Genomic DNA, 22,903 nt, shown 5'->3' on the forward strand with positions numbered 1-22,903 from the left:
ATTTTTGAGCTGAGATTTTTAGGAAAATTATTTATGGACTAAAGAAGCTAATGGAAGAAGAAAATTCATATAGATATCCGTGTGTGATTTCTGGAATTATTTGATTATCCAAAAAAAAATAGAGAAGGACCAAATTGAAAGCAAAATGAGGACCAAAGGGCAAAATGGACATTTCACATCCCTCATCCATCTAAAACGCCCTAACACCTCCTCCCTTCTCATTTTGCTCTGCCATTCGAAGGGAAAACAGAGAGAAAGAGTTGAGAGACTTCGAGAGAGAGCAAGAAGAGCAAAGGCAAGAAGAGGAGGGAATCGATTTGTATCAAGGTGGAAATCAAGCAAGGTGAGTCTCTGAATCTTCTTCCATCTTTGTTTTCGGTTATTTGGTCATGTGTTGCAAGGTGGTGATGAAGATGAAATCTGGTTTTGAGGGAGAAAATAAAGAGGGTGAGAGCCAAGCTATAGAAATTGCACTTACTGGTTAGGATGAAGCTTGTGTTGGGATTTCTACACTTGTTTTTTCGATTGATAGTTATGAAACAGGGGTTTGAGGATTACAGAAATGACTTCTGTTTGGGTAATAGATGATGAACGAACAAATATAACTGATTATTTTCTGGTTGTATGATTATAATATGTTGATTTTATATGCTCTATGTAATTATTGAGGGCGAGGGGGTGTGCTCTGAATAAGAAAAATGTCAGACTTAAGGAGGGAAGGATGCTGTTCGATTTACTGGTCAAGGAGCACTTGAACGCTGAAAGTATCAGCTCTATATATATATAGAGAGAGAGAGAGAGAACAAAGCCATTTGAGACCGAAGCATGGGGAGAACGAGTTGGGCTCTTTATATTATTCTTTCGTTTTGGCTCCATGTTCTGAATTATAGTGAACAGATTTTGTTGGAGTTAAAATGGAAAAAAATGCCAAAATCTAGAATTTTCATAAGCGAAGAAAATGTTGAGATTGGGAACTAATTAGGCATGATATGTGTGTATATGTCTGATGTTTGTCTCAGCAACGTTGATGTTATGATTTGAGGGATGAAACTAAATCTCATGGTATTAATTACATATACCTGATTGATAGGGCAATCTGGAATTTTTGAAGGAAGGGCGTAGAGGGTGAATATATATATATATATATATATAATGAGGAATAAAAATAATGTTTTGGTTGAAGCTTGATGCTGGAAAAAATTTAGAAACAGTGGCAAAATGGTGCTGTTTGAATTATAGATGGTGTTTGGGGTGTTCAAATGCAAATGTTTAAATAGGGAGTTTATAGGCTTATATAGTGTTATATTATGAATATGTATGTCAAATAGGAGTCTTAAAAGGATGGAAGTCAAAACGTGATGCCCCGTTAAAATGATCATGAAGGATTTAAATCATAAGGGTGTTAATGTACGCTCTAGATGAATATCTAGAGATATATATATATATTTAATCTGCCCTTACTCAAATAATTTATAGGATTTGATATTTGTTCGAATCCATTAAGAAAGGAGCCAAGAAGGAGACAAGGGGAAGGGAGTACAGAAGAAAAAGCAAAAGGTAGTAACTCTTTTCCTTTAATGTGATTGTGCATTGATTGCCACATGCTTGGATGTGCCTTTATGCTGATTGTGCATGAGAACATGTAAGTTGCCTTTGCATAATAATATTTGTCATGACAATATGCGCTGGTTTCCATTTATTTTGGAATGTGGGCGCGATAGATAGCGATTAGCTATATGGGTGTATGGTGTATATGCATCATTGATTATACTTGGATGCAAGGTGTTGTTCTCTTTGGCCTGTGTAGCATGTTGTTTGTGATCTTGTATGATTACGTGAGGGAAATTTGTTACTACTGGGATTCTTTAGAATCTCACCCCTTCTTCCATGTAATACAGCAAGAGCAAGTACTCCTAAGGGCAAGGGAGTAGTGATCGGTGGAGTTTAAAGGTGCAGGAAGCTGGCGATCATTTGTGTATATATATTTTGCTAAAATGCATCTTATTTTGGAGTAAAGATATATATATTGTATATCTATTTTGGTATGTAAATATTCCTCCATAAGGAGATGACTAAGGGCAGATAGATCATAATGACTGCTATTGAAGGAAATGGTCAAATTTTTTGATATAATTATTATTTGGCCTAAAATTATGTGTATCTAATTACGTATCTCGTCGTGTGAGCCAATGGCCAGGTGTCAAATGTTAAACCCTATTGGCTATAGTTGACTTAATTCAGGATTCGAAGGGCCGATGGAAATAAAAATATATATAATTCCCAGGATGAAACCTGGCTTTTAATGGATCATGATTAAATAGAATAATTCTACTAGTATATAAGGGATAGGTGTTACATTTTTGGTATCAGAGCGGAGGTTCTGACAAGAGGTCAAAATGCTCTGCTCGCTTGAGATACGTATTTTGTTATGGTTAATTGTAACAAAGGTGCATATATTGTGGTGTTAGGAATTTGATTCCTACCATTATTTTACAACTATCTACCTGTGTTTTGTAAATTGGAAATTTAATGTTCCTATTGTTATTGATTATGATTTATTTCATGATCAGTAAAAGATGGTTATACTCAGAGGAGGCAGAAGTGGAGGTCGAGTTGATGAAAACAGACCCCCACCTGACCCTCTACAGCAAAATTGGACAGACTTAATGAACAACAGCAAATGATAAATGAAATTAGAGAGAATCAGGCTAGACAGGACCAAGAAGAGAAGAAAGAATAGGAATGATATTCCTATTGGAGGCTTACAACAACAACCCGAATTACAACCACGACAAGACCCCAGCAGGTCCCTGAAGTGGCTTCTGAAAGACCAATTGCAGAGCAAGAAAGTCTACAATATTGGATTTCCAGATTCTGTAAGCATCAACGCCGCCATCATTTATGGGTAGATTTGATGTACAAGCAGCTGAGGATTGGGTAATGAAATTGGAGAAGATTTTCAGTTATGGAGTGCTCTACTGAAAGAAAAGCTCAAATGGCAATATATAAGCTGGAAGGTGATGCAGATAGATGGTGGAAAAACACCGAACTGCTTTTGCAAGCTAGGAACGTTCCACTTACTTGGGAAGTGTTTAAAGAGAAATTTAATGAGAAGTATTTCCCTCAGTCATTAGGGATGTAAAGAAGCTGAGTTCCTGACATTGACACAGGCTGAAATGAATCATTTGATGATTATCTAGCTAAGTTCATCCGATTGTCCCGGTATTCCACACAACTACAAGAGCGAAATAATGAACGTTGGAGTACTGGGAAATTGATTCGTGGATTAAAGCCTATTTTGAGAGAAAAGCTAGCTCCTATGCAGCTGGCTCATTTTGACACAGCAGTGGAGGTATGCAGAATCACTGAAAGTAACCTGCAACCTCAAAATGTGATCAAAGGCTATAGTAAGCCAGAAGCTTCTGAAGGACCATCAAGGAAAAGAAGTAATCCGACTCCTTGGGATAGGAGAAATGCAAAAAGAATGAATCAACCAAAGAAGCCAGGATCCCAAAGAGTTGCAGAAGTGAAAGAATGCCCTTACCGCGGCAGAAACCATGGGAACAGGCCATGTTGGTTTGGGCCCAATGTTTGTTATAGATGTGGAAAGCCTGGTCACTTTGCTCGAGAATGTGGGCAAAAAATGGAGGAGTTCAGGCCCAGGAATCAAGGTAAAGTCTTTGCTATGACTCATGAGGATGCTCGCAAGTCTCCAAATATGATCCAAGGTACAATTCGACTTAATGGCAATTTAGTGCAAGCATTGTTTGACTCTGGTGCTAGTCATTCTTTTATTGCTTATGAATGTGCTAGACGACTAGGGTTAAAGGTTGATAAATTTCCTTATGACTTGGTTGTGTCAACGCCCACGAGTGCTAAAGTTATTACTCTGCTAGTGTTTGTTTAAATTGTTTAATTCAGTATGAGCAAAATGATACAGTCATAGACCTTATCTGTATGCCATTCCAAAATATGGATATAGTTATAGGTCTCAACTGGCTATCAGCTAATAATGCATTGATTGACTGTGGAAATAAAAGGCTTGTGTTTTCCTAATCCCCAAAAGATTAATGAAATAGAGCCTGAGTTAAACTTCATCTCTATAACTCAAGCAGAAAAGTGGTTACAGAAGGGTGTCAAGGGTACATGGTTTTCTTCTCATTACAAGCAGAAGCAGCAGTAAATCTAATGAGATACCAGTGGTTAGGAATTTCCTGAAGTTTTTCCTGATGACATAAGCGGGTTACCCCCTGAAAGAGAAGTGGAATTTGCAATTGATATCATACCCGAAGCAGGACCAATTTCAAAAGCCCCGTACCGTATGGCTCCTAATGAAATGGTAGAACTGAAGAAACAAATAGAGGAGTTACTAGAAAAAGGGTTTATACGACCCAGTGTTTCGCCATGGGTGCTCCGGTGTTATTTGTAAAGAAGAAAGATGGAAGCCTCTGATTATGCATTGATTACAGGGAATTAAATAGTGACTATCAAGAATAAGTACCCACTTCCTCGAATAGATGACTTGCTTGACCAGTTGGCAGGTTCTTGTGTATTCTCCAAAATTGATCTTAGATCGGGTTATCATCAGTTACGGGTAAAAGCAGAAGATATACCAAAAACTGCTTTTAGAACTCGGTATGGGCATTACGAGTTCTTGGTGATGCCATTTGGACTGACTAATGCACCGGCAATATTCATGGATTACATGAACGAATCTTTCGACAGTATTTGGATCAATTTGTGGTGGTTTCATTGATGATATCTTGATATACTCCAAGAATAGAAAAGAACATGAAACATTTGAGAATTGTCTTAGAATTCTCAAGAAGAAGCAGTTATATGCTAAGCTCAGTAAATGTGAATTTTGGCTTACAGAAGTTAATTCTTAGGCCATGTTATCTCATGTGATGGGGTTGCAGTAGATCCTAGTAAAGTGGAAGCAGTGCTAAAATGGAAAAAGCCTGAAACGGTTACAGAAATAAGAAGTTTTCTGGGTTTAGCTGGTTACTATAGAGATTTATCCAGAACTTCTCCAGGATTGCTTTAACCGCTGACTAAGCTCACTAGAAAGAACCAACCCTTTGAATGGGATGATAAGTGTGAGGCCAGTTTTGAAGAGTTAAAGAAAAGGCTCACGTCCACTCCAGTCCTGATTATTCCTGATCCCAACAGACCTATGTAGTCTATAGTGATGCAAGTAACATGGTTTGGGATGTGTCTTGATGCAACAAGGCAGAGTGGTAGCATATGCCTCTCGACAACTTAAACCTCATGAAGAGAATTATCCTACACATGATCTAGAGCTAGCAGCAATAGTGTTTGCTCTCAAGATATGGACATTATCTCTACGGAGCAACTATAGAATTATACTGTGACCACAAGAGCCTCAGTATTTACAAGACCAAAAAGAATTGAACATGAGGCAGAGAAGGTGGATGGAACTATTGAAAGATTATGATTATGAAATCAAATACCATCCGGGCAAAGCAAACGTTGTCGCTGATGCCCTGAGTAGAAAAACAGTGCAAGTGGCAGCTCTAATGATTGAGGAACAAGAATTATTGGAGAAATTTAGAGATTTTAATCTGTCAAATCAGATGATATTAGCAGGTTATGGCGCCACTCAAGTGGAAAGTGACTTGAGAGATGAAATAGAAGCAGCTCAGGAACAAGATGACTTGACGAGATCAATCAAGATTAAAATTGAAAAAGGAGAGACACAAGATTAATGATTTTTCGCCTAGTGGGCTGGTTAGATACAAGAAAGAGTTTATATTCCACTGAAGGCTGAACTTAGACGGAGAATTCTTGATGAGGCACATAAAAGTAGATATACCCTTCATCCGGGCATGACAAAGATGTATCACAATTGAAGTCATTATATTGGTGGCCAGGAATGAAAAGTGATGTCACAAGTATGTAGCTCGCTGCCTCACACATGTCAAAAGATTAAGATAGAGCATCGGAAACCTCAGGACCTTTACAACCACTAGAGATTCCAGAATGGAAATGGGAAAGTGTGACGATGGACTTTGTTGGAGGTTTGCCAAGAACAGCGGCTGGGTATGACACCATTTGGGTGATAGTTGATCGTTTAACAAAATCTGCTCATTTTCTTGCAATTAAAGCTAACTATACCTTAGAGAGGCTAGCACATGTAGAGAGGCTAGCACATGTATATATTAAAGAGATAGTCAAACTCCATGGTGTACCAGCTAGCATTGTATCAGATAGGGTCCACGATTTACTTCAAAGTTTTGGCGATCTCTTCATGAAGCTATGGGCACTCAACTGAAATTTAGCACAGCTTATCACCCTCAAACTGATGGTCAAACAGAAAGAACTATCCAAACACTTGAAGATATGTTGAGAGCTTGTGTTTTGGATTTTAAGAAAAACTGGGATTATATCTTGCCATTTGCTGAGTTTGCATATATAATAGCTATCACGCGAGTATTCAGATGGCGCCATATGAAGCATTGTATGGAGGAGGTGTCGACCTCTATTGTGCTGGACTGAGCTAAGGGAGAGAAGGTTGTATGGTCCGGAATTAGTTGATCAAACCACAGAGCAGATCAAAATTATCTCCATTGTGCTGGACTGAGCTAAGGGAGAGAAGGTTGTATGGTCCGGAATTAGTTGATCAAACCACAGAGCAGATCAAAATTATTAGAAAAAGACTGCTTTCTGCTCAAAGCAGACAAAAAGAGCTATGCTGATAAGAGAAGGAGACCATTAGAATTTGAAGTCGGAGATCATGTATTCCTCAAAATTTCACCAATCACGGGCATTGGGCGAGCAATGAAGACGAAGAAACTGAGCCCAAAATACATTGGTCCATTTGAGATTCTTGGTAAATTGGACCAGTGGCGTATCAAATAGCTTTGCCTCCGCAATTAAGCAAGTTACATAATGTCTTTCATGTCTCTCAGTTGAAGAAGTATCAACCAGACCCTGAACATATAATTGAACATGAAGAGATGAGTGTACAGGATAATCTAACCTTTGAAGTAAAGCCAGAACAAATATTGATCGTCAGGAAAAACAACTCCGGCATAAAAGTATACCATATGTGAAAGTGGTTTGGAAGGGATTGACTCCTAGAGAAGCAACTTGGGAATTAGAGGAGGACATGAAGAAACAATACCCAGATTTTATGCTTCAAGGTACGTTTTAAATTTCGAGGACGAAATTTATTTTACGGGGGGGAGATTGTAATATCCCAAATTTTATGGATTTGAGTAAAGCATGATGAAGGAGAAATTTTTAGAGAAATTGTTGAGATTAAGACCTTTAAAATATGGTCTAAATAATTATAAAGTTAATTTCAAAAATTTAGGACCTATTTTCTTGGAATATTCAAGAAAAATAGTTAGAGGATAATTTTTGAGGTGAGATTTTTAGGATAATTATTTATATACTAAAGAAGCTAATGGAAGAAGAAAATTCATATAAATATCCAGGTGTGATTTCTGGAATTATTTGATTACCCAAGAAAAATAGAGAAGGATCAGATTGAAGGGAAAAAAGACCAAAGGGTATAATAGTCATTTCACACCCCCTTACCGACTTATTCTACCCTAATATCTTCTCCCTTCTTATTTTTCCTCTGCATTCGAAGTGCAAACAGAGGGAGAGCTGGAGAGTCTGAGAAAGATCAAGAAAGGGAAAGGCTGGTAGAGGAGAGAATCGGTTCGTCTAAAAGTGGAAATCAAACAAGGTGAGTCTCCTGAATCTTCTTCCATCTTTATTTTTGTTATTTGGTCATGTGTTGCAAGACGATGGTGTGAAGATGAAATCTGGTTTTTGAGGGAGGAGAGGAGAGAAAGTGAACGCATGACAGTTAAGCTGTAGAACGTGCTTAATGGTTAGGATGAAGTTGTGGTTGAGATTTCGCACTTGCTTGTCACGGTTTGATTGCTCTGGTTAAAGTTTCTGAAACAGGGGTTTGAGTATTTAAGGAAATGGCTTCTGGTGGGTAATAGATGATTAACAAGTCTAAATATAATTAATTATTTCTGGTTGTATGATTATAATATGTTGATTTTATATGCTCTGTGTGGTTATTGAGGGATCGAAGAGTGCGTGCTTTGAATAAAAAAATTTCAGACTTAAGGAGGGAAGGATGCTGTTCGATTTTGCTGGTCAAGAAGCATTCGAATGCTAAAACGAAACGCATGAGCTGTAAATATATATATATATATATATAGGACCAAGCCTTTTGAGACAGAGTATTGGGAGAAAGAGTTGGGCTGATTCTAATTTAATGATATCTCGAAGACATGTTCGGACCCAACATCCCAAATGTTTATGTTGATACGTGGCCTCCATACGTGAAAGGCAAATGAAAAGGAAATCGTATGATCATGAAGATAAATAAGCTACATGATATTTTGGAGTGAAGGCCGTGAGGTTAATGGGAAAAGAAAAGGAGTTCTTATGTTTTGTTTTGGTTAAATGGTCTTAACCGCTGGATAGGAAAGGGCAAAATGAGTTTGAATATTTGAATGCTACACGGATTGGAAGTGATTATTCTTTAAATCTGGAATTTAACAAGAGGAGGAATGTTGAATTGAGAGCCAAAATCTGATTCGAAGTTTATTGGGTTGTCTTCTCAAATGCTGAATATTATTTAGTTAGTGGACCAACCTTTTTGATCAATGATTAAATTTTACCAGTAAATGAGCATTTAGAGGAGCAAAAGACATCCATATATTATGAAAGGGAGGAATGATGTTAATATGGGATGTTGCAGCTGAAATTAAATCATGGCAATGATTTGATTATGTATAAATGGGAAGTATTTTCGGTCAAGTGGGTTGAAGAGGAAATGAAATCTTAAACTAGGGGACATTATAGTAGGAGATAGAATGATATTGATAAAGCTGGAATTTTATAAAAGTATGAAATAAATACTATTGCTATTATAAATTTTAAGGACCTTGAATATTCAAGGGTGTTGATGATTATTTTTGAAGCCTAGGAATAAATGATCTATATATATATAATTATTAATTGCCCTTACCTATATAATTTATAGGATTTGATATTTGTTCAAGTCCATTAAGAAGGGAGTCAAGGAAGAAGCAAGGGGAAGTTAGTACAGAAGAAAAAGCAAAAGGTAGTAACTCTTTTCCTTTAATGTGATTGTATATGGATTGCCACATGCTTGGATGTGCCTTTATGCTGATTGTGCATGAGAACATGTAAGTTGCCTTTGCATAATAATATTTGTCATGACAATATGCGCTGGTTTCCATTTATTTTGGAATGTGGGCGCGATAGATAGCGATTAACTATATGGGTGTACTTGGATGCAAGGTGTTGTTCTCTTTGGCCTGTGTAGTATGTTGTTTGTGATCTGTATGATACGTGAGGGAAATTTGTTACTACTGGGATTCTTTAGAATCTCACCCCTTCTTCCATGTAATACAGCAAGAGCAAGTACTCCTAAGGGCAAGGGAGTAGTGATCGGTGGAGTTTAAAGGCGCAGGAAGCTGGCGATCTTTTGTGTGTATATATTTTGCTAAAATGCATCTTATTTTGAAGTGAAGATATATATATTGTATATCTATTTTGGTATGTAAATATTCCTCCATAAGGAGATGACTAAGGGCAGATAGATCATAATGACTGCTATTGAAGGAAATGGTCAAATTTATTGATATAATTATTATTTGGCCTAAAATTATGTGTATCTAATTACGTATCTCGTCGTGTGAGCCAATGGCCAGGGTGTCAAATGTTAAACCCTATTGGCTATGGTTGACTTAATTCAGGATTCGAAGGGCCGGATGGAAATAAAAATATATATAATTCCCAGGATGAAACCTGGCTTTTAATGGATCATGATTAAATAGAATAATTCTACTAGTATATAAGGGATAGGTGTTACATAAGCCACTTCATAAAATTTTTAGCATGAATTTATTATTTTATCCTCCATTTATAACAGCTTAGATAGTTATTCTTTTTTAAATGTGTATATATTAAATAGAGGTAAAGCTGAAAAGTTGTTATATTTTAATGGACAGTTAATATAGTTTAAGGTTCTTCTTGGTCTGTGTGAAATATGTTGGAAGTGCCTGATAAATAAGACCAGATGAGTATATTTCTACTAGCCGGCAAATAGGATTCAAGGTTGGCGCATATATACATACACACACATATACATTATATATATATATATATATTTCTCTATTCCTTTTTATAAAGCATGACAATATCTATCAAAAAAAATTTAACCCTCATTAACTTTGCCTTATAATTTAATAACCTTTCAATTTTACCCTATTTAATATCCACACACTTTTCAATAAACAATAATTTATATGATAATAAATGAAGAGTAAAATTACATATATATATATAATATATAATTTAATGATGTGACTTAGAAATAAATAGAACTAATTAAATAAACACTCTCTTCAGAAAAGTGTATATATATTCACCGGAAATAATTGTGGAAAACTAAAAATATTAACAGATGAAAGCTAGTAGTATTACGTTGGAGTTGGACCATCTTTCACGTTCCAGACAAGATAAAGGGATTTTGGATTTTGCGCTTACGTGGACCAAGTCAGCTGGGAAATAGTGTTTTTACGGGGCCCATATTTAAGGTTGATGTGTATATGCATGATGCATGGTTGGTCGCCATAACGAACCAGAGTGAGTCAATTAGCATAATTGTTCTTGATTTTTTCATATCAAAGATCTATAATTAATTAGTAATTAGTAATTCAAAAAATACATATAATTAAAGAAACAATGAAAGCAGACTACGACCTCTCATCAATCCGCCACCTCTAAAAGATCTATCATCAATTATTAATTCTCTACAATTTCTACTTATATAAACACACACCCCCTCCTCTTTACTAGCGTACACAAAACCTCTGCTCATCTTGGTTTGAATCTGAGATCTCCCAAGCTGCATCGTTAGTTCATTTCTGTTCTTCTTCTTTTTTACGTATCTTCTACTTAACTGTTCCTATTTTATATATATTTATATTTATCATAACATGATAATATGAGCCAGAGATAGCGTCTTCATAGAATTCCACTAATCTCATGGAGAAGGCACCACAATGGATTGTGTGGTTCGTTTTGATCCAACTTTTGCTTAATATCTGTGCTGCAACGCTAGATGCTGCTCACCCAGGTAAGCAGATAAAGTTGGAATTCGAGTGTCAGCTATCTCCTCTTAACTGCTTCGTAATTTTTCCTCACTTCTTTTGCTTTTTTTTTTTTTTTTTTTGGTTTGTTATCATTATAGTTTATATAAAATGAGTGACACCTTGATATCTTATAGGCAAAAAATGGTGATGTTTTAAAATTTTTCTTTTACGATTTTTCAAAGCAAAAATACTCTAAAATTGTATAGTTTCTTTTTAATTTAGATACAAATTTTTTTAACAAAAATCATGAAAAAATTTTAAAAGTGGGGAAAAATCAAGACGTAGAGAAGGGTTGTTGACACCCTAAATCTCTCAAAGTTTCTGCTCATGTCGACTAAAGCTTATGGCTGGCTAACCTTTTGCTTCGATGGTTAAACTACTGCACTAGTATAAATTTGCGTCAACTTTTGTGTACACAGATTTCATAAACATTGACTGTGGAGAAAGTCGTGGATACCCTGATCCCGAAACTGGAATCTCATATCAGGCAGATATGGATTTCGTAGAAACAGGAACAAATTCAATGGTGGCTCCCGAATCAAGAACTGACTTAGATCATTCTCTTTTTGGAAGACAACTGCAGACGCTGAGATTTTTTCCAAAAGGAAAAAAGAACTGCTACACCCTAAAACCAAAACAGGGCAAAAGTAAAAATTACCTTATCAGAGCTTTCTTCGCATATGGAAATTATGATTTCAAAAATCAAACTCCAACTTTTGACTTGTTCCTCAATGTCGATTTTTGGACTACTTTGGATTTGGATTATATCGGTTATCAATTTGCAGAGATTATCCATACTCCCACAATAAGCGACACCATACAAGTTTGCCTAGTCAACACTGGCAGAGGAATCCCTTTCATTTCTACGTTGGAACTGCGACCTCTCACCAATTCTATTTATCTAACCCCTTCTCCTTCTCAATCACTGCTCGTCCTTGATACGAGAGTCGATGTTGGTTCCACTGAGTTTATTTCAGGCCGGTTTACAAGGTGACTCTAATCTTATATTTGTTGTTAGTGTTTTGCATGATTTCATCATCTAGGTTTTTCAATGAATTGTGTATTTATTTATCTAATATTCCAAGCATATAGGTTTAAGGATGACACGTATGATCGTGTGTGGCGTGTGGACAATATTTTTGAAGATAAAGGTTGGAACAAGATCAATACGTCGAAATATATTGATGTTGGAAGCATAAACGATTCTTACAAATTACCGGTAGAAGTGCTCATGTCTGCGACCGCATCATTGAATCACTCCTTTGCTTTAAGCCTTGACTATGATTTTGTCTGGACGCAACCACCTGAAAAGTCTTTCAGATATTATGTCTACTTTCACTTTTTTGAAATCGAGGAGCTTCCCGCCGGGCAAAAGAGAGTAATTGATATTACTGTTAATGGTCAAAATATCAACTCAGAGCCGATAACTCTTGAATACCTAAAGCCGGTGACAGTTAGTAAAGTTACAGATCAAGATGGTCTTCGTTTCAACATAAGTGCAACATCAGAATCTGATGCTCCTCCGATCCTTAATGCCATCGAAACTCATAAAATCATATCACCACTAACACCTCCAACTTACCAAACAGATGGTATTGCAACCAACTATTTTCTATTGTTGTTTCATGATCTCTGAGTCTGTTGCTTTGGCTTCTGAGACCCTGTTTATTATTGGTAACAATATAGCGGATGCCATTCGGGACATAAAAAAAACCTACGAAATCTACCAAGTAGAGTGGCAAGGTGACCCATGTGTTCCGGAGAAATTTGAATGGTTGGGACTTCGTTGCAGATATGACAACAATAACTCTAACCCCAGGATTTTCTCACTGTAAGTATCTGTTTTCACTCTTGTTGAGTTACAGTAAACATTCCTTTGAGTATCTCACAGTAATTATTAGTTCCACTCATTCCAAAATATTGGCTTGTTTGACACTTGAATGTAAAATTGAATTGAGTTAATTTGATGTTAATTATTCAAAATATAATCATCAATCATGTAAGCTATATGCCACTAGAAACTTCACCCATCTCCTGCGCCTCTATGTATATATTAATCATTATCAAAAGCAGAAACTTGAGCGCCAGCAACTTAAGAGGACAAATAGCTGCTTCATTTTCACATTTTACAGAGTTAGAATCCTTGTAAGTATGTAATTAATAATTTCTTCAGGACAAAATCTCAGATATAATTAAGAATTTTGTCATATAAAATATTGCTTTTGTATGTTTTAGGGATTTATCAAGCAATGGCCTGTCAGGACCGATACCCAAATTTCTTGCTAAATTGCCAAAGTTGACAATCCTGTAAGTCTTACAAAATGCATTAATATTTTTTTTAATACCTGATATATGTTCATAACTTGAAGACCCCATGCTAATTGAATGCATTTCACGATTTTTTTGCAGTAATTTGAGTGGCAACAAGCTTATAGGTTCAATTCCCAAGGCTCTTAAAGACAATTCAGATCTGGCAATGAGGTTTCTCACCTTGAATCTGCCATAGTTGCTCAGCCTTGACTGCCTTTTTTCACCTCTTGTGTTAAACTAAAATCAGTTTACATTGGCTCTTGCTTTTTTGAGGCTATTGATGGAAAAGATTTATAAAACTCAATAAATATTACCGAGTCAAATTCAATTTGTAATTTTAACTATACCCATTTGACTTATCTTTCAGTTTGGACGATAATCCTGACCTCTGTTTGAGGGATCCATGCAAGAAGAAAAAGCACAAATTCCCTATTCTATCAATTGTATCTGTTTCAGCTTTGACGGTTGTAATTCTGATTTCCCTAGGAATTTGGATCTTCAAAATGAAAAAACCGGAAGGTACAGACAAAATACTGCTTGTTTTTATTAGTCTCTCCTCACGTGCAGCTTTGTCCTTAGCAAGCAAAGGATGAGATGAGAAAGTATGATTATTATTTTTTTTTTTTTTGGTCAAAAGAAGTATGATTAGGCTGTAGGATGCAGATCATAAAATTCAATAGGGTGTTGGATTCACGTAAAAAATAAAAGTAGGATAGTGGATGCTCATTTATCCTTCATTATATAACATGTTTTGATAATAACTTTTTCCCTAACAGCTCTTTTAATCTCTAACTAATGACTTTACTGAGTGTAATTTTGAAGAAATCATATTGTTTGGGACCAGTTTCAGTGCTCATCACTTTGAAGAGCACTTTAAACTTATTAGATTTTGATCGTTTATATCTTATTTGAAAGGCTTGGATTTATTTTTTTCCTTTTTATTTGTTCAAAATAATTATTTCAACATGTATAGAATCTAAAATAAAGAAAATCTCTTAATTATAATTTTTTTTCATAAAATAGTTCTTTTATTTAAAATAAATAATTAAATATTTTAAATCCAGACAATTTAAATGAGATATACACGGTCAAGATCTGATGAATTTAGGATGCTCATCAAGATGATGAGTACTAAGACTAGTTACTATTATTTCTTAAACCAAGTAAAAGTAATAAATCACCTACTTGCCTTTTGGAATGAGTTTGGATGCTCATCATTTGGACTGTGCCATCTGGAGGTCCAAATCTGATTTGAAAGGTCCATATTTATTTTTTTTTATTTTTTAAATAATTATTTTAATGGATATAAAATCTGAAATAAAAATAATCTATTAACTATTATTTTTTAAAAAGATGGATTTTATTTAAACATAATCATTTAAAAATTTCAAATCTAGCCTGTATTTGATGAGTTTGGCATCAAGAGTGATGAGCATCCAAAGCCAGTTCTAATTCTAATTTATTTCCTTCATATCAAGATGTTACTGTTACCATGAATTTCAATATATACCTTTTATGTTCTCCTTTTCCTTTTGCGTCAGAATAATTGTCTGTTATTAGTCATAACCCCTTTGAAGTGGCAGAAAAAATATCCTAGTGCTATTGTCCACGTTTTTAATTCTCCTAACATGACTTGTGCAATATTCATTTCCCCAATTCATAACACACACCTGACGTGCCGTTCTGAAAACCCCTATTAACAGTTGCAGTGGATCCTACTGTTTCAACAAATCAAGAAGTATCGGAGTATTTAAGAAATCGTGCTTTTTCTTACTCGGAGGTTCTTGAAATCACTAATAACTTCCAAAACTTGATTGGAGAAGGAGGATTTGGAAAAGTTTATTTAGGCACTCTTAAGGATAATACTCAGGTTGCAGTGAAGTTACTTTCTCAGTCATCAAGGCAAGGTTATAAAGAATTTCGATCGGAGGTGAAAAAGAAATCTAACAATGGAATTATATTTTTGTTTTCTCATGGATGCCTCGTTCTAAAAAGTTGATTCTTATTATAAAAATGATAAAGTTGAGTATAAATTGCAGGTAGAACTTTCGATTGTTGTTCATCATAAACACTTGGTTTCTCTGACTGGATACTGTGAAGAGAGTGGTGCTAGGGCATTAATTTACGAGTACATGGCTAATGGTGACCTCCAGCAACATTTAACGGGTAAGGATTATTGCTCAAAAAAAAAAAAGCTTTGGTTTCTTTTATTTGTTTTTTAGAATGGCAAAAAAAATTTTGTTGGTTTCCTAGACATGTTCCAAGTAGTAAACAACTAATATCAAAAGTACTATATTAATATAAGTGTTACTTAACTAATTTGAATAAATCAAATAATTTAAATAAATTAGTTAATTATAACAAATATGATATGACCTCCCAAAAATGCCACTACAAAAATTGACTTTTAATTAATATTTTTTACGCCGACCCTAGAAGTCATCGTTGAGAGTTAACTTTCTATAGTAACTTTAAAAGTCACTGCAAAAAGTATGCTCTTTAGTCGCAACAATATAAGATGCAAATGAAAGTCTGATTTTTAGCTGTGACTCTAGAATTTCGCTGCTGAAAGCGAGACCTTCTGTAATAATTCTAAAAAGTCATAGTTGAAAGTAAGACTTTCAATAAATGGGTGAGGTGGCGAACATGTGACAACCAGTGACTCATACTTTTCTTTGAGAATAATTGTTAAAAAAACACTTTCAGCAACATTTCTGTCAACAATGAAAGACACCTTCAACGGTAACCTGTTTTGCCGCTATTGAAACTAGCTTTCAACTGCAACAAATGGGCTGTCAAAACTTAAAAAAGCCATCACTAAAATGCACTTTTGGCAGCGATTATCATTGTTGCCATTGAAAACTTTCAGCAACAATTGTTGGGGCAGCTACTTTTTGTTGATGGCAAGTTGCCGCTAAATGTTAACATTTTTTTTATAGTATACCTATAACATTAGATTATATATCAATTTATAACTTAAATAAATTAGTTTGAAAAAAAAGAGATAAATATGAAGGATAAAATGATAAATCCAACTCTCAACTTATAAATGGGACCTCACAAAAATTCTACGATAAAAACAAGCTCCGTCCCATATGAACAGATATCTCATATATATATATATATATATATATATATATCTCCAAACCTGTTACTTAGCACAAGAGATAATAAAAATGGACACAATCTGCAAATCCACCCACCAGACCCACAATTAAAAATTGCGACTGTGACACTCACAAATATTCATTCCTCCATTTCAAGTGTGTTAGTTATTGCACAAGATTAGCACCTGCTAGCTAAGCACTTTCCACATCCCATTGCGGGATTTATGGATTGCGCCCTTCCGGTTAGTCCATAAGGATCTGTATGATGGTGCGCCGAAGGCTAACAAAACTAGCGTTCAAAATTCAATGCCTTGACCTCTTGTAAGCATGCATGGAGTCTATAACTTCTAAATGTCATCTCTTTTCAATACCATTGATCATATCTTGTATTAAAAATGATAATGAGGACATATTTCTCTAGATCATAAAATTAAGTATTACCTTCCGTTCTTAGGAGAAGATTTAGTTTATAGTTTAAACCACAGACTAGATCTTTTATTAAGTGTCAAAAATAGTAATTTCCTTATATTTCACTACTTTAAAGATAGGGTTTAGGTGCAAATTTGCTCCAAAAATTTTCATTTAAAAGCATAGGCACCCGAAAGTTTTTTTAGGTGCAAATCTGCCTTGGAAGTTTAAAATTATAATAATACTGTACTTTACCATTAAAAATGTTAATAGTCAATGTTAGTCTTTTGAAGGTAAGAGGAAATATTGCTAAATTTTAAATTTTCAAGACAAATTTGCATCCACAAAAACTTTTGACGAGTGCCCAGTACTTCGATACACCTTAACTATTAAATATAATGATAACTTTCATAAAATAAATCTAACTTCCTCTCCAAAACCAATGTACCTAAAATACTTCAAACAACACAAGAATCAATATTATAATTAGAGGTATATTATAATACATGTAAATTATTTAAACCAATATACTCCTCTGGTTTTATTTATAAGGTAGAGAGAAATTTTTTTTTTTTTGGGCTTTATTTATGAGTCACTTTACTAAAGATTTAGCATAAAGGTACTATGTGTCCTTCATTTATTATAGTGTAAATAATTATTTTTAAAAGTTGCGCATATTAAATAGAGATAAAATTAAAAAGTTGTTATATTTTAACGGAGAGTTAATACAATTTAAAATTTTTCTTCATCTGTGTGAAACATGTTGAAAGTACCCTATAAATAAGACTAGAAGAGCATTTGGATAAGAGAAATTTACTTATAAATTAATTGGGGCATTATTCACTCACCTACTGTGTTCCTGAATATTGTAATTCGCTCTTTAATTTACAAGATTTACTCTCTTGAAGCATTTCAATGTATAAGAAAAACACGGCAACAAATTTTTTAAAATTTCTATAATTTTAAACTTCTGAAGTAAAAACAAACCCAAAAAAAAAATTGAGTGCTAAACGCTCTTGCATGGAAATTTCCAAGGCCAATTTGTGCTTAAGTCTAAAATTTTATGAAACCCATAATAGTTCACTTGATTTATGGTACTCCCCTTTATACTTGAATTTCCTCCTAAGGAAAGGAAAGGCATAATTCTTTTTCGTACAACAAAATGTTAAAATTTTCCATTCTTACTCCAAAGTCATATGCCCCATCCATACTTCAACTTTAGGCCCAAACTACGTTGTAATCATTGCCTACCTTATAACATACTCCTCCGTCTTTAATGTAAAATCTAATTAATGAACTAATTTGAGTGAATTAATGACGTTACTTAAATTTGTTAATATGATATTTTTTTCTGAAATACCCTAATCATCTTTTTTAATTTTCTTCTTTTTTCTCCTACTTGATAGGGAATATTAGTACAGTTAATTTGAAAAAAATTAATAAACATGTGAAACAAGTCTTATATATAGGATAAGTCCTACACTAAGGACCGTAGGAGTACTTTAATGAATCAAAACCTTTGATAAATTCTTTGGTTACATTGCAACCTTTAATTTCCACATCAACTTGTAACCAAAACCCCATATTTAAATTAAAAGAAGTATTTTTCATTATCTTTACTTTCATTTACATATTTAAACAACCTCCTCAAATTCAGGTTCTACCATAGACTTTAAAGAGTTCATACTAAAATGTAGACAATGAAAACATCACCCATGTTTATTAGCTGCTCAATTGAATCAAAATCCCTTCCTCGCGCATATAATCAAACATGCGCATCCTAAAATCATGTCATAAGACAAGCACCACAGTCAGTAAAATACCAACCAAAATTCATTCCACATCATCACAAGGTTACTAGGCTTCTTAATTCTATCTTTATGGGAGATTTAAATTAAAACAATTCAAAATAGAATCTAAATTCATCTCCACCAAAAAAATATTCAAGGAACAATTATCCACATCAGCTTTTTTCTTTCAGACATTTTATCAAACGCTTAATATGCGCTAAATATATAGCATGCTCCATTCCTCTTATCACGACCCCAAACTTATATGCTCTAAATATAAATCCAGTTTTATTCAATAACCAAACTTGGGAAAGCCAAAATAAGTACCAGTTAGAAGAGACACCAGAATTTTCCAATCCACACAAACGACATAATAAAGGTAGAGACAATGCTCTGCACGCGTACACATATGGCAGCATTATGAAAAAAACAGAGGAGGGACAAGGGATTTGGGCATACCCTACACAAACTGACGCATGAGAGAGGAAGATGACAACGACAGAGCAACATAGAAAGACTCACTCTCACACAAACACACATTGGTGACGACCAGGGAGAAGGACAATGGCCGCGCAGAGCCCAGACGAAGATTGAACCTCCTGAAACTTCCTCAGTTCCTCCCTCTCTTCCTTCTTAATATTATTTGAATGACGGGCCTTTACAACTGTTGCTATAATTTTCCTATGGTTTCCATGCCTCAAATACATTTGTTAATTATAGAATTCATAAAATCATTGGCTGATGTTAAAGGCAAGCCGGTACATTGAACCTTCCAACCATGTGAAATATGAAGACTTTAAAATGAAAGAGCTATTTTGTTGCAAAAGCTTGTGCATGAGATATTTAACACTCATTTTCTTCACTCAATTTCAGTATCTTTACAATTGTTCTGTTAATTCGGTGCCATGTTATTTATTTTACTAGCTCAACTTGCTAGATAATTCATTTGCTGAGATTGCCTTCAGACATTTTGTAGCAGGTTTTGGATCATTGGTCCTACTAGAACCTATTGATATTTTTTTCTGGTGACTAGAGAAATCAAAGTGTGTGACTTCTAAAATGTTAATCAATTTAATTCTTATAAATGAATATGGACGCCTGTATATTTTTAACTCCAAGGAAAATGATTGGTTATACAAGTATCAAGTAACAAAAACTATATACTTTCCAATACCGAATTATAAATATTAAATACTTTGTAGATGTGATCTGGTTTCTTATGCCATGCCAAGATTATGTCAAGGGAAGCAGGACTTGATTATCCTCTTACAAAATTATAGTAAAAGTAGAGAACATTTGAATTATGAAACAGAGGAAAATATATATGGCTTTTAATGGCAAACCTACATGGATAATTTCTCAAATTTCTACTTGCCATACTCTTTTTAACCCCACTTTTCAGTCTCCTTCTTTTAACAAATTCTCAGCGTTGATCCAACCTTGACATTTAGCCTTGCTTCTCATACTGGTCTCGTACCAGATTCATATGTGTGTGTGTGTATTTTCATTCAATCACTACACACGAACCATTATCATCATATGCATGTTTTGGTTCCTGAGGCAGTTTCACTAACAAACTGATGTCCGCAGAGAAAAATTCAAAAGTTTTAAGGTGGGACGAGAGGCTTCAAGTTGCCATAGATGCAGCAAAAGGTTAGAGAACTAGTGATGTTTATTCACCCTATCAATCACATACTGCCCTACCTTACATAATCTAATGATGTTGCAGGGCTGGAATATCTCCATATTGGTTGTAAAACTCCTATAATCCATAGAGACTTAAAACCATCTAACATTCTATTAAATAAGCACATGGTAGCTAAGATTGCTGATTTTGGATTATCTAGAGCATTTGAAAATGAAATGGATTCTCATCTATCAACTCGACCAGCTGGTACACCTGGTTTTATTGATCCTGAGTAAGTCACTACATTTTATCAAATGAAGGAATATTGTTATTGATTTTTTTAGGAGGAAACATACCATTATATTTCTTGAAATTCAATTTAATAGAGTTGTTACTACTTTCACTAGTCCTAAATATAAAACGTAGTTTATAGTGTAAATTGTACTATACAAATAAGGTATTATATTTAGGATCGAAGGAAGTATTAAATTAGGAATTTACATAACAATGTTAATCCAAAGAAAATAAAGAACTATTACAAACTAATTGTTTGTTGGCAAAAATTATAAACTAACTGTTTATTGATATTTACAGATTTCACAGGTCAGGAAACCTAAACCAAAAAAGTGATGTCTACAGTTTTGGAATGATTCTTCTTCAATTAATCACTGGCCACCCACCAATAAGAAGAGAACTTGAGGATATATGTTTTATTATTGATTGGATCCGTCCAAAAATTGAGTGTAGGGATATCCAAGCCATTGTTGATCTAAGGTTGGCGGGTGAATTCAATATTAGTTCTGCATGGAAAGCTGTGGAGACAGCAATGTCTTGCATTGCGCCACAGTCTACTCAAAGACCAGAGATTAGTTCCGTGTTGCGTGAACTAAAGGAATGTTTAGCTATGGAGATTGGTCACACCAATTCAAATAGCATACCAAGCCATCAAATCAATCATTCTGGACAACTTGATCCAATCACTACCCTCTCAGCTAGGTAGTTCATCGTCCTTGAGTGTATGTTTGGCTCAATGAGAGGAAGGGGAGGGGAGGGATTTTAATGGAAGGAAGGGGAGGGGAGGAGAGTGGAAGGATTTTAATATTATCTTGTTTGGATTTAAAAAAAGAGGGGAGGGGAGGGAAAAATATTTTAATATGGACAATTTTGTTCTTATTTTATTTAAGATATGGGCATAATGATCACAACATGACAAAATATGAGCATAATGATCACAACATGGCAAAATATGGACATAATGGTCACAACATGACAAAATATTGCCCTTCCCCTCCAAATCCTCCCAATTTTGGAGGGAAGGTTGAGGAGGGGAGGGGAGGAAAAAAATTTTAAAATTTTTCCTCCCCTCCTAAAATTTGTGTGTTGCCAAACAAGGAAAAATGATTAAAATCCCTCCCCTCCCCTCCCCTCCCTCCCTCCCTCCCTCCCTCCCACCCAAATCCCTTATACCAAACACACCCTGAGAGTCGCTATCCTATTTGTTTTTCTTTTTTGGCTTTGCATATGAAACAGAAATAGGATATTCTTTGGTGTAATATATAAAGGAATTTTGTGAACTTGCTCCTTAGAAGCTATGTTTTGTTGGATTAAGAATGTCGGATCCCAGTAGTTAAGGGGTAATCCCTTGAAATATGAGAAATCTCGTATTCCTTAGGTCTAGAGTAATGCATAAAATATCTCGAATCTTTCTATAGATGCAGCACCATAATGAAGATTTTCCTTAGATATTTTCCTTCTAGCAAAGCTTACAAGTTTCATCATGTAAATGAGACATCGTGAAATCTCAATAACAACATCACAATAATGAAATCAAATTGAAGCTCTGTCACAACCAAGATTGTCAAACTTATGAGTTTAAGTAAACTCGTGAGAGGAATATAAACTCGGAATGGTAAACTTATAAGAGTTTACTAAAGACATATAACTAAATAATTCAAGTGCAAAAATATATAACAATTTAGTCTACCTGTATTTTAAATCTATATCATTGAAATTAAATCCATTAGCATTCATAGTTAATCATACCCAACATAGAAATATATACAAAATTATATTAATATGAAGTCACTCAATAAAATCAAATTCAAAAACAATAATTATAAATTCTACAAAGGTCATCAAATGTTGGACTGCTATCATCTTTGTTGTCTTCAAATTCTTCACCCTCACCATTGTAATCTCCATTTGCTTGCCCCATATCATCATCATCATTATCATTATAATTTTCCTTAATGTTATCAACGTTCAAATCAACATTCAGGTCAACATCAAATATTGGATTAACAATGTTCTCATTAATCTCATGATATTGAGGAACCTCATCATCTTCTTCCTCCACACCCTCTTCGTCTATTCTTCCTTTAGTAATCTATTCATCATCAGAATAAATGACATCAAAGTCATAATTAGAAGCTCTGTTATTTTGCTTCCTTGTTAGCTTCAAATTGCACATGACAAATGCCA

At 34.6% G+C, this 22,903-nt stretch overlaps 1 protein-coding gene and 2 long non-coding RNA genes across 4 annotated transcripts; all 3 read left to right on the plus strand.

Moving 5' to 3' along the window:
• Nucleotides 1–239: 239 nt before the first annotated feature.
• On the plus strand, nucleotides 240–9,652 carry LOC114721649 (uncharacterized). Of its 2 annotated transcripts, none has more exons than XR_003738102.1 (3): nucleotides 240–343; nucleotides 9,041–9,121; nucleotides 9,436–9,652. It is a non-coding gene; the product is annotated as an uncharacterized LOC114721649 (long non-coding RNA). The 2 variants fall into 2 exon arrangements; XR_003738103.1 differs by lacking the exon at nucleotides 240–343 and adding an exon at nucleotides 7,692–7,720.
• On the plus strand, nucleotides 1,474–2,151 carry LOC114721650 (uncharacterized). Its single transcript, XR_003738104.1, has 2 exons — nucleotides 1,474–1,557; nucleotides 1,899–2,151. It is a non-coding gene; the product is annotated as an uncharacterized LOC114721650 (long non-coding RNA).
• A 1,421-nt stretch (nucleotides 9,653–11,073) lies between the features above and the next one.
• LOC114721644 (senescence-induced receptor-like serine/threonine-protein kinase) lies at nucleotides 11,074–21,422 on the plus strand. The gene is made up of 13 exons (XM_028907502.1): nucleotides 11,074–11,164; nucleotides 11,600–12,170; nucleotides 12,273–12,772; nucleotides 12,867–13,011; nucleotides 13,254–13,325; nucleotides 13,416–13,487; nucleotides 13,590–13,661; nucleotides 13,858–14,009; nucleotides 15,194–15,420; nucleotides 15,530–15,656; nucleotides 20,386–20,448; nucleotides 20,525–20,714; nucleotides 21,017–21,422. The coding sequence occupies exons 1-13, from the start codon at nucleotides 11,074–11,076 to the stop codon at nucleotides 21,420–21,422; spliced, it is 2,688 nt and encodes an 895-aa protein (XP_028763335.1).
• Nucleotides 21,423–22,903: the final 1,481 nt, after the last annotated feature.

This window comes from Neltuma alba, unplaced genomic scaffold (assembly GCF_004799145.2).
Source record: "Neltuma alba isolate B1F8T4 unplaced genomic scaffold, ASM479914v2 tig00012051_pilon, whole genome shotgun sequence".
In the NCBI taxonomy this organism is placed as follows: domain Eukaryota; kingdom Viridiplantae; phylum Streptophyta; class Magnoliopsida; order Fabales; family Fabaceae; genus Neltuma; species Neltuma alba.